General features: G+C 36.0%; 4 protein-coding genes across 19 annotated transcripts in view; 3 read left to right on the forward strand and 1 right to left on the reverse strand.

The window, feature by feature from the left end:
- Positions 1–348: 348 nt before the first annotated feature.
- Positions 349–1,983, forward strand: LOC123005878 (monocarboxylate transporter 3). Its single transcript, XM_044399908.1, has 3 exons — positions 349–445; positions 493–1,648; positions 1,693–1,983. The coding sequence occupies exons 1-3, from the start codon at positions 353–355 to the stop codon at positions 1,842–1,844; spliced, it is 1,401 nt and encodes a 466-aa protein (XP_044255843.1). The 5' UTR covers positions 349–352; the 3' UTR covers positions 1,845–1,983.
- The window catches only part of LOC123005876 (monocarboxylate transporter 14), a 17,745-nt gene continuing 4,392 nt past the window's right edge, over positions 1,837–15,189 (reverse strand). Inside the window, exons 1-9 of one of the 14 annotated variants that reach the window (XM_044399902.1) lie at positions 7,886–7,904; positions 6,569–6,662; positions 4,372–4,642; positions 4,038–4,321; positions 3,942–3,971; positions 3,602–3,874; positions 3,099–3,546; positions 2,302–2,493; positions 1,837–2,250 (exon numbers count right to left, since the gene is read on the reverse strand). In XM_044399902.1, coding sequence (XP_044255837.1) covers positions 2,096–2,250; positions 2,302–2,493; positions 3,099–3,546; positions 3,602–3,874; positions 3,942–3,971; positions 4,038–4,321; positions 4,372–4,642; positions 6,569–6,649 — 1,734 coding nt within the window. In that variant the 5' untranslated portion in view covers positions 6,650–6,662; positions 7,886–7,904 and the 3' untranslated portion in view covers positions 1,837–2,095. Of the gene's footprint in view, positions 2,251–2,301; positions 2,624–2,676; positions 3,547–3,601; positions 3,875–3,941; positions 3,972–4,037; positions 4,322–4,371; positions 4,643–6,568; positions 6,663–7,138; positions 7,158–7,192; positions 7,418–7,500; positions 7,735–7,885; positions 7,905–15,189 lie in introns of those variants that run through there. The other 13 variants (XM_044399898.1, XM_044399897.1, XM_044399900.1 and 10 more) reach the window with 13 other exon arrangements.
- On the forward strand, positions 9,497–11,480 carry LOC123005879 (monocarboxylate transporter 13-like). The gene is made up of 7 exons (XM_044399909.1): positions 9,497–9,700; positions 9,838–9,956; positions 10,009–10,135; positions 10,188–10,331; positions 10,380–11,051; positions 11,097–11,291; positions 11,337–11,480. The coding sequence occupies exons 2-7, from the start codon at positions 9,873–9,875 to the stop codon at positions 11,438–11,440; spliced, it is 1,326 nt and encodes a 441-aa protein (XP_044255844.1). The 5' UTR covers positions 9,497–9,700; positions 9,838–9,872; the 3' UTR covers positions 11,441–11,480.
- On the forward strand, positions 12,037–14,632 carry LOC123005875. 3 transcript variants are annotated; one of them, XM_044399892.1, is made up of 6 exons: positions 12,037–12,276; positions 12,324–12,595; positions 12,641–12,767; positions 12,822–14,075; positions 14,124–14,315; positions 14,370–14,632. In XM_044399892.1, the coding sequence occupies exons 2-6, from the start codon at positions 12,455–12,457 to the stop codon at positions 14,507–14,509; spliced, it is 1,854 nt and encodes a 617-aa protein (XP_044255827.1). In that variant the 5' UTR covers positions 12,037–12,276; positions 12,324–12,454; the 3' UTR covers positions 14,510–14,632. The 3 variants fall into 3 exon arrangements, with proteins under 3 accessions (XP_044255827.1, XP_044255829.1, XP_044255830.1); XM_044399894.1 differs by having other exon boundaries at positions 12,327–12,595; XM_044399895.1 differs by lacking the exons at positions 12,037–12,276; positions 12,324–12,595 and having other exon boundaries at positions 12,641–12,771.

Below are 15,189 nucleotides of genomic sequence, written 5' to 3' on the forward strand. Positions count from 1 at the left end.
GTTGTAACCGACGATTTTGAAAACGTGAAGGAATTTAAATATCTCCGAGCTGTTATAAACAATATATTACAATTTAATGAGCCACTGACAATCGTGCACAGAAGGTATTATTTAACGTTACGAAATAAACCAAAATTTGAGGCAAAATTACAAATTTACATAAACCTTAAGTGGTATTATCTCGGAAAAAAAATTCTTAAATCGCCAATTACGCAAGAGAACAATGAAAAAACCAACAACTAAGTCATAGGTTACCCTTTAGAAAAAACATCTCTGATTTATGATCCACTTTTAAGACTAAATAAATAAATGATAACGTTTGAAATGAAGTCAATTGTTTCAATTATCTCTCATGGAGACTCCGAAACGCAAATCAAAGTACCAGCTCGTGGCCCCCGACGGGGGCTGGGGGTACGTCGTGGCCGCCGCCCTCACCCTCATGACCGTAAGTCCCAAAATAGCAATTTTCCAAATCGTTAAAGCCGTTTCAAGAGTGTGACAATCATCCCGATGTCGTCATTCGGGTTGATTTTCGGCCGGTTTTTGGCCAAAATCGGCGACGAAACCACGGGTACAACCCTCGCCAACGGCATCTTCAACACCTGCTTCAACATCACGGGGTTGGCCTCCAACAACCTCCTCCAGAAGTACACCTACAGAACGGTGGCTTTGGTCGGGGCCTCGGTCTACTTCGTGGGGAGTTTCGCGACGATTTTCGTGACGACTCTCCCGCAAATGGTGCTGTCGTTCGGGGTCATCCAGGGGCTGGGGATGGGGCTCATGGTCCCCGCGTTCTTCACGGCGCTGAACTCTTACTTCGACCGGAAATTGAACATCGTGAACGCCGCAGCGCAGGCGTTTATGGTCGTCGCCGGGATGTGTTTCCCCTTCGTGGGGCAGTTTTTTATGGAGAAATTCGGGTTTAGAGGCACCGTGGCCATGCTTTCCGGGTTGAGTATCCACGGGGTTTTGGCCGCGTGCACCCTGCAACCCGTCGAGTGGCATTTGAGGAAACAGGAAATTACTTTCGAAAAAGAGGAACTCCTAGGGCTTGATGATGGCAAATTTATCATGCCGAAACCTCGAGCCTCCATCATAAGCCTCGGCGATAGGGCCCTCTCTGTGACAACAATCAACAAATCGCCCGGAAAAAAGACAAACTTCTTGCAAAATTTGGCCAAGTCGATGGATTTAGGGATGTTCAAGGATCCTGTCTACGTGAACATTGCCCTGGGATTAGCTCTGGGATTCACCGCCGATGTGGCCTTCATCTCGATAATCCCTCTCGTGCTCATCAACGCGGGATTCAACTCCCACGAAACGGCTTTCTTCATGTCGGTTTTCTTCGCCGCTGATTTACTCGCCCGGATTTTTCTCACTGTCATAAGCGCCCTTACGAAAATCAAAAATCGGTACTATTTCCTCACAGGATCGGCCCTTTTGGTGGTTTTCCGGACGGCTTTTGTCTCCCGAAACGATTACTACTGGAAGTTGGCAACAGTGGCTTGTGTGGGATTTCTGAGGGCCTTTATACAAACTCCTCTCCCTGTTGTGATTTCAGAGCAGTACTCGGAGAATTTCTCGACGGCATTTTCACTCTACATGGTTGTGTGTGGAGTCGTTTGTTTCATTTTCGGGCCTTTGATGAGTAAGTCTCATACTGAAGTTATTTCTCACTATTATTTTCCACAGGTTTTGTGAAAAAAGTGACACAAAGCGACGTCATGGTCGTCCATTTGTTGAGCCTCGCTTATCTAACATGTGTCGTAACTTGGATCATCGAACTGATAATTAAGAAACTGAGAAAAAAACAGGAACCAAAAAATAAACCCCAACTTAAATAGGACTCTTTTATATAAAACCATTAATACATTTTGGATTATTGCTACTTTAAATCATAAAACTATGTACAAGTAGAACTTAAGTATTTTCATGGAACACTATACTCACAGATTCAGTCTCATTAAACCTAATCGTATCACACTTAGAATATCATAGAAACCTAGAAAGCTGACAAAACAAAACAGATTAAATCATCCTTGAATTTTTTCTGTCCCTTGTTCAAAAAATGACTTTAACAGTCAACCTCCGTTTGTCATGTGGTCGACGTGTCCGTGTCCGACTCCACACTCCTAGTTCTAAAAAACCTGAAAGCATATTCGATGCTCCAAGCCACACAGCAAACAAGAATAAGAAAAGTCTGTGAATGAAGACAAATCGGGTAACTCTTGGTCGTATCCCTTATGATTCCTTTAAACAGAACAATTACCCAAAAATTGATGAATTTATCAATGAAATTACCTAAAATGGGGCCCACTGCGACGACAAACAGCCCCTTCCCCACCATATGTAGCCCGAAAGCGGCTGGTAACTTTTCCAATGATGAGTATTCGGATATCGTGATGGTGAAATTAATGAGGGCAGCCCCCCTGAAGAACCCACAAATGACCAACCACACCATAATGGGGGTCCAATCGGTCTGTTCAGCGAGGACTGGAAGAAACAGAAATACTAATTACATCCAAAGCACGAAAACCACCAAGTGACTCTGTGCAAAAGAAAAAATTATAAATCAGCAATTGAAAACAAAATGACAAACTCCTGCAGGATTTTTCAAATCAAACTAAAAAACAGAAAACTGAAATGATGAGAAAATAATGCCTTTTGAAAGCTTACTTTTCTATGTTTTTGGGGGTTACCTAGTCTTTGGCTCCTTCCGCTGCCAACAAAAAGTCATAACAACATTAGAATACATGGTCATAACAGGCAAAAGTTACGAACTAGGGACGCGTCAAATAATCAAAGAAAAACTCTAATTTTATGAGCGGAACTTCCCAATCGAACCAAAAGTCTTTTTCCAATCCCGAAAGTTATTTGAAAAATTAAAAATCCGTACGATTAAATAAACATAACTCGAAAAAAGGGACTTGACCTGGAAATCCTAAAGCAATGGAGAGAATTTAATTATAGTGTAACAGGTCGCAAGAACGGACGGCTTCGTTACCAAATCACAATCACATACATTTTTTTTCTACAATTTTCGAATTTTTCAAGCCATCCGTCCTCGAAACGGACATTAGACTCGCAAAAACATTTACCTGAGCGACAAATACCCAAAACAAAAATCCCGGTCATGAAAAGTGTCCTTTTCGACACATTAATCCTGTCGCAGATCGGCGGCAGGATCAGTCTTGCCAGGATATCGGTGAACGCCTGGACGGATAAAAACAAGGCGACGTCCGCTTTTTTGTAGCCGATATTCTCGAAGAAAAACGGTGTAACCAATTTAAAATTCTGTTCGGCCACGTAGAAAATCGATAGACCGAAAACCAGATTCAAGTAAATGGGATCTGTCAATAGATCAAAATCCATAAAATCAACAATCTTCTTCCACACGTTCTTCTTCTTCTTCTCCACTTCGAACTTTAGCGGAGATTTTGCAAATTCAGCCAGAATTTTCTTGTGCGAAGTGAGTTGAACACCAGGATAACTCATATTACGACGAAGGTGGGTGGCGGAACTCGAACCCGAATCAGTTTCGTTTTGCTAAATATTAAAGAATTATTAACAATAATATAAAAACAAATATTTTTCGACAAACCTCTAGATGTAATTGAAGACTGGAACCGGTAAAATCCAGGCGAGAATAACTCGAAACGATCGATTCCTGTGACGGTTTTCGTCTTTTACTCCCGAGAAAACTCATCGTTGAAAAATTCCGAGGAAAAGTCGATTTTCGCGACAAACCCGGCTGTTTTGTCAACTCTTCTAAAGTTTTCACAGCCAATTCGGACATTCCCTTCGTATTGATCAAAGTTTGGGCTTCATGCAAGTCGAGATCTTCGTCCTCCGTTTCTTTGATCGTCTCCATTTCCTATTTATAGTGCAAAAAAAAATTAAAAAACGTGACATAAAACAGTCAAATCAAGCCTTCTCTTTACCTCATTTGACGCAAAAAAGAAGGAGATTCTCTGCAGCAATAAACACAAAAACACACATTTTTATTACATAAAAACAATGTTTTTATTGATTTTTACCTGATGATAGCCTTCTTCCTCGTCCTTGATTTCGGGTACAAAATGCCATTTCGCCGGTTGTAACAACGATGAGCCCACAATCGCATTTAAAGCAAATGCTCCCAAAATTAAAATCGTTCCACGAAAACTAAACTCTTCTAAAAGCAATTTGACGGCTTGTGGCATCAACATCATACCAAAAGCCGTCCCTGCGAGTGAAAGACCCACAGCTTGACCTCGCTTTTTCACAAAATAATTATTGAGTGCGACGAAAGTCGACGATGCGGTTAAACCTACTCCTAAACCTATGAAATAACAATTTAAGGGTAGGTTGGATCAAAATTGGGGGTTTTACCGTTGATAATACTGTATGTTGCAAGGATGTGCGCCATACTGTTGGCGGGATAGGTCAAAATCAGCCCCAAGGCGCATAAAGCTGATCCGACGAGGGAAACTTTACGATATGAGAAGGCACGGATTAGAGGTCCTACGAAAAGTCCTGAAAAGTTGATCAATGCGTCCAAAGTACTCATTATAAGGGCGGCTCCGGTCGTTTCAACTTTCAGCTCTTTCAGTAAGTCGCCGAAGAGTAAACCGAAAGATGGCTCGATTGAACGAGTACATAACTGGAAAAAAAAATACAAATTTCGCCTTCTTTTCAGTCATTTAAGATAACAGATTACACAAGGCGACAAAAAAAGTCATGTCGTGACAACTTGACAAATTTTACATTATTTTGTTCGTCTCAGCAAGACAAATCAAATGCACTAAAAAAAATTCAAAAAGTCCACACACTTTGAACTCAATATTTTTTTTTTCTAATTTAAATGAATTTAAAATACTTTAACTTTAAAAAATCATTACTCAATAACTATTAAGCCGATTTCCTTCAAATAAAGACAATTCTAAAGGGATGGACTTGCCCTTTAGAATGACATGCAATTTGAAATTAAATATTGGCAAACTTTTCTTCAAACAGTGTTCGAAGAAGTTCGAAGTAAATCGAAGTAATCTAAGAAAAACCCTACGAGTAAATTTTTTTTGTCACCATCGTGTCGAGCATCTTTTTATTAGTAAGAATCCAAATTTTTAAAATAATATACCGAGTAGTTTTTAAGATATGATTTTTTGAAGTTAAGGTTTGCTATTCAGGTATTGCGCCATATAGGAGAAATGCATGTTAATCTTACTTAAAATTGCATTTTTATAAAAGTATTTGTTTTAAGACTCTTCTTTTGCTTAAAAATGGTCAATTGCATCTTCTTTGTTCTAATTAGAATAAACAAAAACTGTTTCTTTACTTAAAACAAAGAAAGAGTACCTGCGTACTAATTAAAGCAAATAAAGAGTTTTTTTGTTCTAAAAATGATCACTGATCATTGAGCAAAAAGGATCTAGAAGTTTAAAGCAGTAGCTTTAAATATAAGAACAAATCTTTTTCAGATTAAATGACTTTCCATTCAGATTCCAACTTGTTCACTTTGTTCTAGCTTTCTGAACTTTTTTTTTGAAAATGTTCTCAGCAAATGCTTTTTCATCACTTTCCACTGATGTTGAATGCAATAAGTCAGTTGCTTCGTGTGCAAATGTTATCACAACAACTACTACCTACAAGGTAACTGAAGCTAATCGTAGAATATACCAACAAAATAAATCAGGTGACTTTTTGCATTTAACATCACTCGAAAGTGATGAGAAAGCATTTGCTTAGAACATTTTCAAAAAAAGTTCAGAAAGCTAGAACAAAGTGAACAAGTCGAAATCTGAATGGAAAGTGATTTGATTTGAAAAAGATTTGCCCTTATATTTAAGGCTCGTGCCTTAAACTTCTAGATCCTCTTTGCTCAATGATCAGTGGTCATTTTTACAACAAAAAAACTCTTTATTTGCATTAATTAGTACGCAGGTAGTCTTTGTTTGTTTTAAGTAAAGAAACAGTTTTTGTTAATTCTAATTAGAACAAAGAAGGTGCAATTGACCATTTTTAAGCAAAAGAAGAGTCTTAAAACAAATGCTTTTATAAAAATGCAATTTTAAGTAAGATTAACATGCATTTCTCCTATATAGAGCAATGCTTGATTAGGAAACCATAACTTCAAAAAATCATATCTTGAAAACTACTCAGTATATTTTTTTGAAAATTTGGATTACAACTAATAAAGAGATGCTCTACACGATGGTAATAATGAAAAAAAAAATAATCGTAGGGTTTTTCTTAAATTATTTCGATTTACTTCGAACTTTTTCGAACGCTGTTCGAAGAAAAGTTTACCAATATTCAATTTCAAATTTTATACCATTCTAAAGGGCAAGGCCATCCCTTTAGAATGGTCTTTATTTGAAGGAAATCGGCCTAATAGTTATTGAGTAATGATTTTTTAAAGTTAAAGTATTTTAAATTCATTTAAATTAGAAAAAAAAATATTTTGTTCAGTGTGTGGACTTTTTAAAAAAAAATTTAGTGCATTTGATTTGTCTCACTGACATAAAATTTGTCAAGTTGTTACGATATGACTTTTTTTTGTCGCCTTGTGTTATCACCAATCACATACATTGACGACACTGACTCCTATGACGACGATCCACCCCCATCCGCCATCTGGAGGGACCATTTTCTTTGTTTCCACGAACATGGTTCTGGCCAACCTAGAACCAAAAACTCTTCACGAACACAATATAAAAAATCCGGTGAAAAACACGTTTCGAAAAAAAAACAAATCGAGCGTACACAAATCCGGACGATAATGTCGACCTTCACATGACGCGCCGACAATCGATAAATAAAATGAAGAGTCTCAACATCTCTTTCAATTCGACAAGCGGAACTCCCGTTACTGGACTTTGGACCATCATGACACTCTGAGTCATTTTATCGGGAATTTCAGACACGGTACAGTGAAATCGAAAATTCAAATTCTGTCACGCAATTTCTCCTATGAATGAAAAGCTCGACTTAAAATAGACGAGCTTAATCTAGATTTCAAAGCAAGGTCAAGGTGAACAGCGCACGGTGCCCCATCATATCAAAATTACAAAATTTAACAAGCAAAAAAAAAGAATGACCAAACTGTTTAACCGGAAAAAAATCAATGCAAAATCCGGGACACCCGGAAAAATCTCACCCTCAAATCAAAACCACTGCTATAAACATACAAAAAAATGACACAGATACGTACTCATCTCACGTGAGGGCACTTTTTTCGTAGTTGTTACCAACAACTAATAACTCGACTGACTTTCTGTTTGTGGCCCGGTCGTCGACGGACAGAATTCCATCATCGATCCCATGCAAAGACGTCACGTGACGTTCGTTGTGTTCACGCGCAGACCACGTGTATTTTAGCAAATTTTCGAAAAATATGTCTTTGATTAGAAATTTTCGATACAGTTTGAAATGCGAAAAATTCAAACGACCTTGAAATCATTGATCCGAATCTAGGGCACGGCGAGGGTTAAGGGAAGGGGCGCAAATAAAGGCACACACCAAGGGCGCTTGCGGTAGGAAAATTCCGATGACGAACCGTTAATATGTTGGGCGAGGTGAGTGAATCCGGGAGTTTCCGGATCGATGAAAAGAAAATCTAACACTTTTTTGGCGATAAAAAATCACAAACCTGTATTAAAATTCACACATCACACTACCACCGCGTACCCATTGTGGTTTATTTGATTGAAACGAATGCAGAAGTACTGTTTTATCGCAAAGAGAATAAAAAAAGCAATGGATAAGATAATCAGTCGATTTCACTTCACAATGAACCACTTTTAACAATTTTGAGAATTTTTATCTCAACAAGGCGTGAAAATTTCGTCACACAAATCAAAATAAATTTATTAACATCGGCGATAAATCCACATCAAGTACCTACCAAAACACGTTGTTTTCGTATTAATTCAATGACTCATAACAATATTTACATTAAGCTGTGAATCGATTTTAAACTTTTGTAACAGGTCGGTCTTGGTACATCGATTAAAAACCCAATAAAAAAACTTACAAGAATCGCGTGCTGATTGAATTATAATTAATTGAGTGTCAGCTATGGAAAAACACCAATAAAGTAAAAAAATAATAATTATACAGCATGACGTTTTGTATGTTTTAAATATTAAATATATTCGCTGAATAAAGATCAACAGGTCGCAGAATTTCATTTCGAATTATTCAGCGTTCCGGTGATATTATTATGGGTTAAAGTCCGTAAAAAACTGCAAACATAGGTCATCAATCATAAATTAAAAAGACGCATAAAAAAACAGTAGTTCGTTCACATACCAGGTGAATAAAAAGTATGGAACCAAACGTTTTTTGCTAATTATATTTTGAAAAAAACTAATTAAAACTAAGTACTATAAAAATGTGGTATTTTATCACTTATAATTACACGAGAGAGAGCTTTTTTTTTCAAAGTAAACTTGACATTTTAAAGAGAATTTTGTTTTCTGGCATTTTAACGAAAAAAATGCTTCTGAAAAAATTACGAGTCCGTAAAACTGGCAGTTTTTTGAGTTAAATTGCCTAAAGGAAACAAAACTCGAATTAAAAATGTTTTCTTCGTAAAAAAAAGCTTGAGTGTAATTCGGAAAGACAATTTAATGAATACGTAAATTACTAAATTAACAAATAAGGTGTAAATTAGTTTATTTAATTTAATCGAAAGTACTACTACTAGACCTACTAGATTCAGACGCTTTCAAATGTTCGGTTCCGTTTTGTCGCTGTAATAGTTAGGGCAAACTTTTGTCGCTTTTGTGACAAAAACACAGCGGCTTGTGGGATTTTTCGTCTATGAAAAAAAAATTTCGAAATTTTTGTTTTTGAGTTCTGCAAAAAAAATATTTTGTTAAATGGCAACTCACTATAAAAGCATTTTTCTCATGAAGGTTACGATCTAAGGATTAAAAGTATCTATTTTTTATCAAAATTTTTTTTTACAAAAATTGCCATTTTGACAAAAAAATCGCCTATCTCAAAAACGAAACAATTTGATCGCATTTTTTACATTACTTTAATTATTATTTTTTAAAGGCAAATAAATAATTAAAAAAAAAACGCTTGGTTCCGTACTTTATATTCACCCTGTATTTCAAAATTGTTTCGACACATAATAGCATGATTCAGTTTTGTGTTTATTAGCGCGTCCGCGTTTACTCATTTGGTAAAACTGTTTTGACCCTTTCCTAATCAAAGGAAAATTTACATAAATTACACGAGGCAAGCAATTAATCCCTTAATTATGTCACATAAAATAGGACAAACCAATTAAATACCCGAGAGGATAAACAAAAAATATGCTAAAAAAGAAACCTTTTACGTCAAGATGAACACAATTAGTAGTATTGAGTTTATTGACAATTTTGTTAATTTTTTGCTCTCAATTTTATTATTCTCTATTGTCTGAATCTTTGTTAGACGTATTTTGAACTGCTTCGTTATGCAACCGAAGATACACCGAGTTCATTCGAGGTCATTGATTAGTTTACAAACAACTTGCGTTTCTTTTCTTTGGACCATAACGTGAATAAATTAATAATTATTATCAATAATAATAGAGACGATGTCTAAATAAACATGACTGCTCGAAAAAATTTATCACAAAAGAGTAGGGGGCGCCAAAATACAATATCGAAGTTTCCCAAACACACAACTCGATAAACAATCAAATATTTGAATTATCCACTTGGTGAGTCCTATGAAACCATTTTATATTCTAATCTCATGCAAATGTGTCCTTTTTTTAATATCATCATTCTTATTTACTCAGCTTATCGTCGCAATCTATTTGCGCAATCTTAAGCCTCTTATATAATTTTTTTTCAGTCGTTTTTTAGAAAATATGACAATCAGTTGTGGCCATGGAAAAGAAAAAGGCTGAAGGTTTCACACCACCTGACGGCGGTTACGGTTGGATTATCGTCTTATCTACCACTCTACTTAACGTAAGTTAGAGAGAAAAAATACGAGAAAAAATACAATTCTTGAAAATTTCAGATATCGGTTCTACCACTTGTACAATGTTTCGGAATTATCTTCGAAAAGGAATTCAAGGCTCTGGGGGTAACAGCTGCTCAAACATCTTTCATGATGCATTTACACAGCGCCATCTACTGCAGTTTAGGTAAATTTAAAATAGATTTCTAGTTTTTTTTTTCAATTAAAAATTTTTTCAGGATTAATTGGGAGCCCTCTCTTGAAAAAATATGATTTCAGACGGGTGGCCCTTTTCGGTACTTGTCTTATGTCCCTTGGCATACTTATGAGCAGTTTTGCCCGTTCGTATGCAATTTTAATTTGCACTTTCTCGATTTTAGTCGGTACGAAACCCACTAGTTATGCAACCAATTAAACACATTTTATTACAGGCATAGGACAGGGTATTATGCTCCCAGCGACGTATATTGCCACAAACACATATTTCAAAAAACGGTTAACTCTAGCCGTTTCGTTTTCAGTCACTGGTGCAGGCATTTCTAACATTTTTATGCCTCAAGTTTGCTACAAATTGGCCAAACATTTGGAAAGTGCACAAAGTACGATTCAAATATTAGCCGCCATTTCTCTCATAGGTATCATTTGTTGTTTCTTCTTAAAACCGATAAAAAAACCTGAAAACGATGCTGAAAAAAACGTACAAGAAAGTGAAAACAAAAATCCCAAAGAAGAACTCGAATTGCTCAATCAGGAGGAAAAAGTTTATAAAGAAACAACGATGCCTGTCGAAAATGAGACAAGCATTTTTCGTAAAATCCACCAACTATTTAATTTAGAATTATTGAAAGAACGAGCTTATGTCGTTACAATTATCGGCATGTCAGTTTCTTTTGCCACCGAATTGAACCTAATCGTAATGATGTCTTTCATTTTACCGGAACTTGCCCATTTTGATCTTCAAAATGTCGCTTTAGCAATGTCGATACAAGCAATCGCCGATATTATCGGCCGATTGCTAATACCACTAGTCGGCCATTATTCCAGTATTTCCCCGAAAATCATGTACGCGTCATCTTTGACAATTTCAACAATTGGCAGAACTGGTAAGTAAGACTTTCTAAAACCGTATCAAAATTCAGTTTTTTCAGTCATGGCCAACTTTTATTCATCACGATCGGCCATTTTTTTCTGCGCTACTCTGATTGGACTAGCGAAAGGAATCAAGGCTGTTTATCAATCAGTGATAATACCAAAACTTGTACCTTTAGAAAAATTACCTGCAGCTAATGGCCTTAATATGTTACTAACAGGAGTTGCGACTCTAGCCTTAGGACCCATTATTGGTAAGTAGGACGAGGCGAAGCCGAGTATTGTAATCACCGTTTCAGGTGCAATCCACGACATGACCAAAACGTATGTCTATACTTTACATACCGCATCCGTGCTGTCAATGTCTTGTGTGATTTTATGGATTGTTGATTATTTTATTTAAGGAAAATGTAACAAGTTGAATAAAACACGTGATTTTGGAATGTTTTTATTTTATTGTTCCTAATACTAAATAACTTATTGATCAAATATTATCGATACTGAACAAACATTTGAAAATTATCTAATCTTGATGGCCAACACGAGTTTGCACCTTATTAAAATTCAGACTTTTAAATAAACTTAAAGGCGACCAACTTACCACAATGTATTAACCTTCAACGGAGAAAAAATTAAATTAGTATAAATAACTCGTAAAATATGTTTCAAATTATGTAATCATCTGATAATTGCAAAAGCAAATCTCCAAAACCAATCAATATTTTTTAATCCGTTTTTGACAACAATCTACTCGAAAAACGTATTCCACTGGTTCAAAGTTCGCTTATAAATAATTTGGATCTGTTCCAAATGATTCAGTTAATAAGTTTGGTCTAATTTCGCCATAAAACACGATTTGAGAACGTGTCCATCAAATAATACCGTCAATAAACTTTAATTGTGTTGTAAAAAATAGCACGTGAAAAAATAATGGACGAATGAAAAATTCACTATTAGTGATAAATTCTAGTACACATGTAATTGAGAAAAAATATTACAAAGATAAGCTGTTTAAACCAACTATTCGACAAAAGATTTGCTAATTATGTTTACCAAATCTCTCATTCGGTAGATACATGATAATAACCCTTTATGTCTATCATGGGATTTTATCATCATTTTTAAATCAACTCGCAGTCTAGTTCTCGCAGAAACCAGTGTGGTTCAAACAATTCGAACGGAAAGACGGAAACATACTCACCGGTAGTGCCAAAATAGGAATCAAAAACAAACACAAAGGTTGGTTTTTCACACCATTTGTTTGATAATAATAAAAAAAATTGCAGCAGGTGAAATAAACGATAACGAAAGTAAACCAAGTCAATTATCTCAACAATTCTCCTAAGAAGGCGACGATTCCTTATGCAATTAGAGAAAACCACATTTTGCATAATTGCCAAACACCTATAAATATATAATGGAAGTTGCAAAAAACGGAAAAACGGTCAAAATAGACTCGCCCCCAAAACGGCGACGCCTCCGAGTCGGGGATCCTGATTTTGCGCCCCCTGATGGGGGTTGGGGGTGGCTCATTGTGTTTGCTTGCGGATTCAGTAACGTAAGTTGAGACAATTCTGAACTTTAAATGAGAAAATTATTCCAGTTGAGCACTTTTCCCATGTTTCAACAATTTGGTCTCGTCTTTCGTCAAAAATTCAACGATTTGGGGATCACAAATCCGCAAACTACGACTGTTATTAATCTAAATTCAGCGTTTAATTCGTGTGTGGGTAGGTGAGTGGTTAGTTTTGCGTGAATTTCAACAAAAACAATTTTTTTCCCAGGATTGTTGAATGGTCCAATTTATCGGAAATTTACATATAGACAGGTCGCAATGTTTGGCTCACTTTTAGTAGCCTCCTCACTGTTTATCTCCACTTTGTGTCAATCATTTTGGACTTATTTAATTTTCTACGCTATGTGTTATGGTACCGGAATTGGAGTCACACAAGCCGCTAATGCTTTAGCTTTGAATACTTATTTCAAAAATCGGAGAAGAATTGCAACTGGTCTCTCGTGGAGTACTACAGCTCTAGGGCCTATAGTCTGGCCTTACATTATTACAGCCCTTTTGGAAATTTACGGAACGGAAGGGACACTCTTGATTTTTGCATCTTTTGCCCTTCATGCATTTTTGTGTTCATTGCTTCTGCAACCAGTCGAATGGCATACCAAATTCCGAGAAGTCGAAAATGGTATTCCAGAAGCAAAACCCTTCCTAGAAGAAGGCAAATTGACCAAATCTTCAAAATCGCGAAGTCTTCTCTCAAGTCAATATCTTTACAATGAAGATGATCCACATGCCACTGGTTACGAAATTATAGATCCTGGTACACCCATGATGGTCAAAGCAAATGATGGGTGGTATTCCCAAAATCGGTCACTGGCGGGTTCTAGACTTTCTCTAGCTTCGAATAAAACCAACAAAACGCATTCGAGGTTACCATCGGGACAAAATTCAGTTGCTATGTCAAAACGACCATCTTATAATAATTTATCAAAAGCCGGGTCTAAAAGAAACTCTTCGTTAAATTTAAACCAAGAAGGTAAAGAACGGAAACGCAAAATTTCACAATCGAAAGCTGCAATTCAAGAAGAAGAAGAACAACAACACGAAAACAATACACTTCTCGTGTCTGAATATCACGAAAAAGACGTCCTTAAAACCGCTGCTAAAAAATTAGAAGAATACAAACAGGAACACGACGAAGAAGAAGACAAACCACCAGAAAAAATTTCATTCTTTCGAAAAATCGCAATTTTTTTCGATTTCGACCTCTTCAAAGACCCTATCTATGTCAATCTCATGTTGGGCATCACAATTGCCAACTTTGTCGAAATAAATTTCTCGATAATCACACCAATGGTACTCGAAGAATTCCATTTTGGTAAATACCAAATCGCTACTTTTATGTCACTATTAGGCGCCACCGACATTCTTGTCAGATTTTTCGTCCCATTTATAGCCGAACTAATAGGATGGGAAAACAAAACTTTCTTTCTTGTTGGCGTCCTAAGCATGGCCTTGGGACGAATAAGTGAGTTACAATTATGGGAAAAATTTGAAATTTTTTGAAAAATTTTAGTTCTGGTCCACACACAAACCTACATTTTTGGTTTAGTAGTCGCTGTTATTATAGGTGCCGGCAAAGGCCTTCGAACAATTTTCATGGCCTTGGTAATACCAACTCATGTGCCTTTAGAACGCCTTCCGGCCGCTTCCGGTCTCCAATTGGCCACTAGTGGCCTACTTTTTCTCGTCATGGGGCCTGTAGTAGGTGAGTAATAACTTTATCTTCTTATCGAGATACGTAATTATTTTTTATTCGAAGGCTGGATTAGAGATACGGTAAAAAATTACGTCATTACGTTACACATCCTCAATTTAATGACATACACGACCGCAATAGCGTGGACGATTGAAAGTTACATCAGTAAACGAAAAAAAGCCAAAAATGAAACCAAAATATGAAAAAATGTGATTGATACCTGAAGGCTGTTTTATGTGTCCAAGTACTTAACATTTATAGATGTTCCAGAATTATTACTTTTATACGTTAATGTATATTTTGTTTGTTTTTAATAAAATTATCTATTAAGAAAACGTGATAGCTTGAACACTCTCACACCCGTGTAAAACGTTAATTTAACCATCTTTGTCATGCCATAGCAATTGTTTATTCCTGGAGATTGTTGGAAAATTTTGACGCCCTAAAAGTAGAAAAAGGCAAAAGGTAGAGATTGAGTAAAAGTGAAAAACAATAATTCATTCATAATTCTTCAAAGTAGTATAGTTTTATAGAGAAAAACAGGACTAAAAGTGCATAAATTTTAAATTTAATAAAAAACCTTAACCATGAGTGCGTTGCATTTCAATCAATCTGACACCAACCAAAAATGATAGAAAAACGGTAGCAAAACAACGCTTTGTAAAGCAGATATTTACCTAAAATAAGAATAATAAAAAACAGAAACATTAAAACAAAGAAAAGCAAATCTATTAAAAAATAAAAATAGAAGTTTTACTTTTTTCATAAATTTTCTGATAATTTAAAACTTTTTTTGCAAACTTAATACAATATAGTATTCATTTTGTTTAGATACTGTGTTTTAGTTTGTCATTAGTTAATTTAAAAGCAAACCAAAAACAGA

Source organism: Tribolium madens, unplaced genomic scaffold (assembly GCF_015345945.1).
Source record: "Tribolium madens isolate multiple individuals breed KSU strain unplaced genomic scaffold, Tmad_KSU_1.1 Scaffold_20;HRSCAF=117;Tcas5.2_LG4, whole genome shotgun sequence".
NCBI classification, from domain to species: Eukaryota; Metazoa; Arthropoda; class Insecta; order Coleoptera; family Tenebrionidae; genus Tribolium; species Tribolium madens.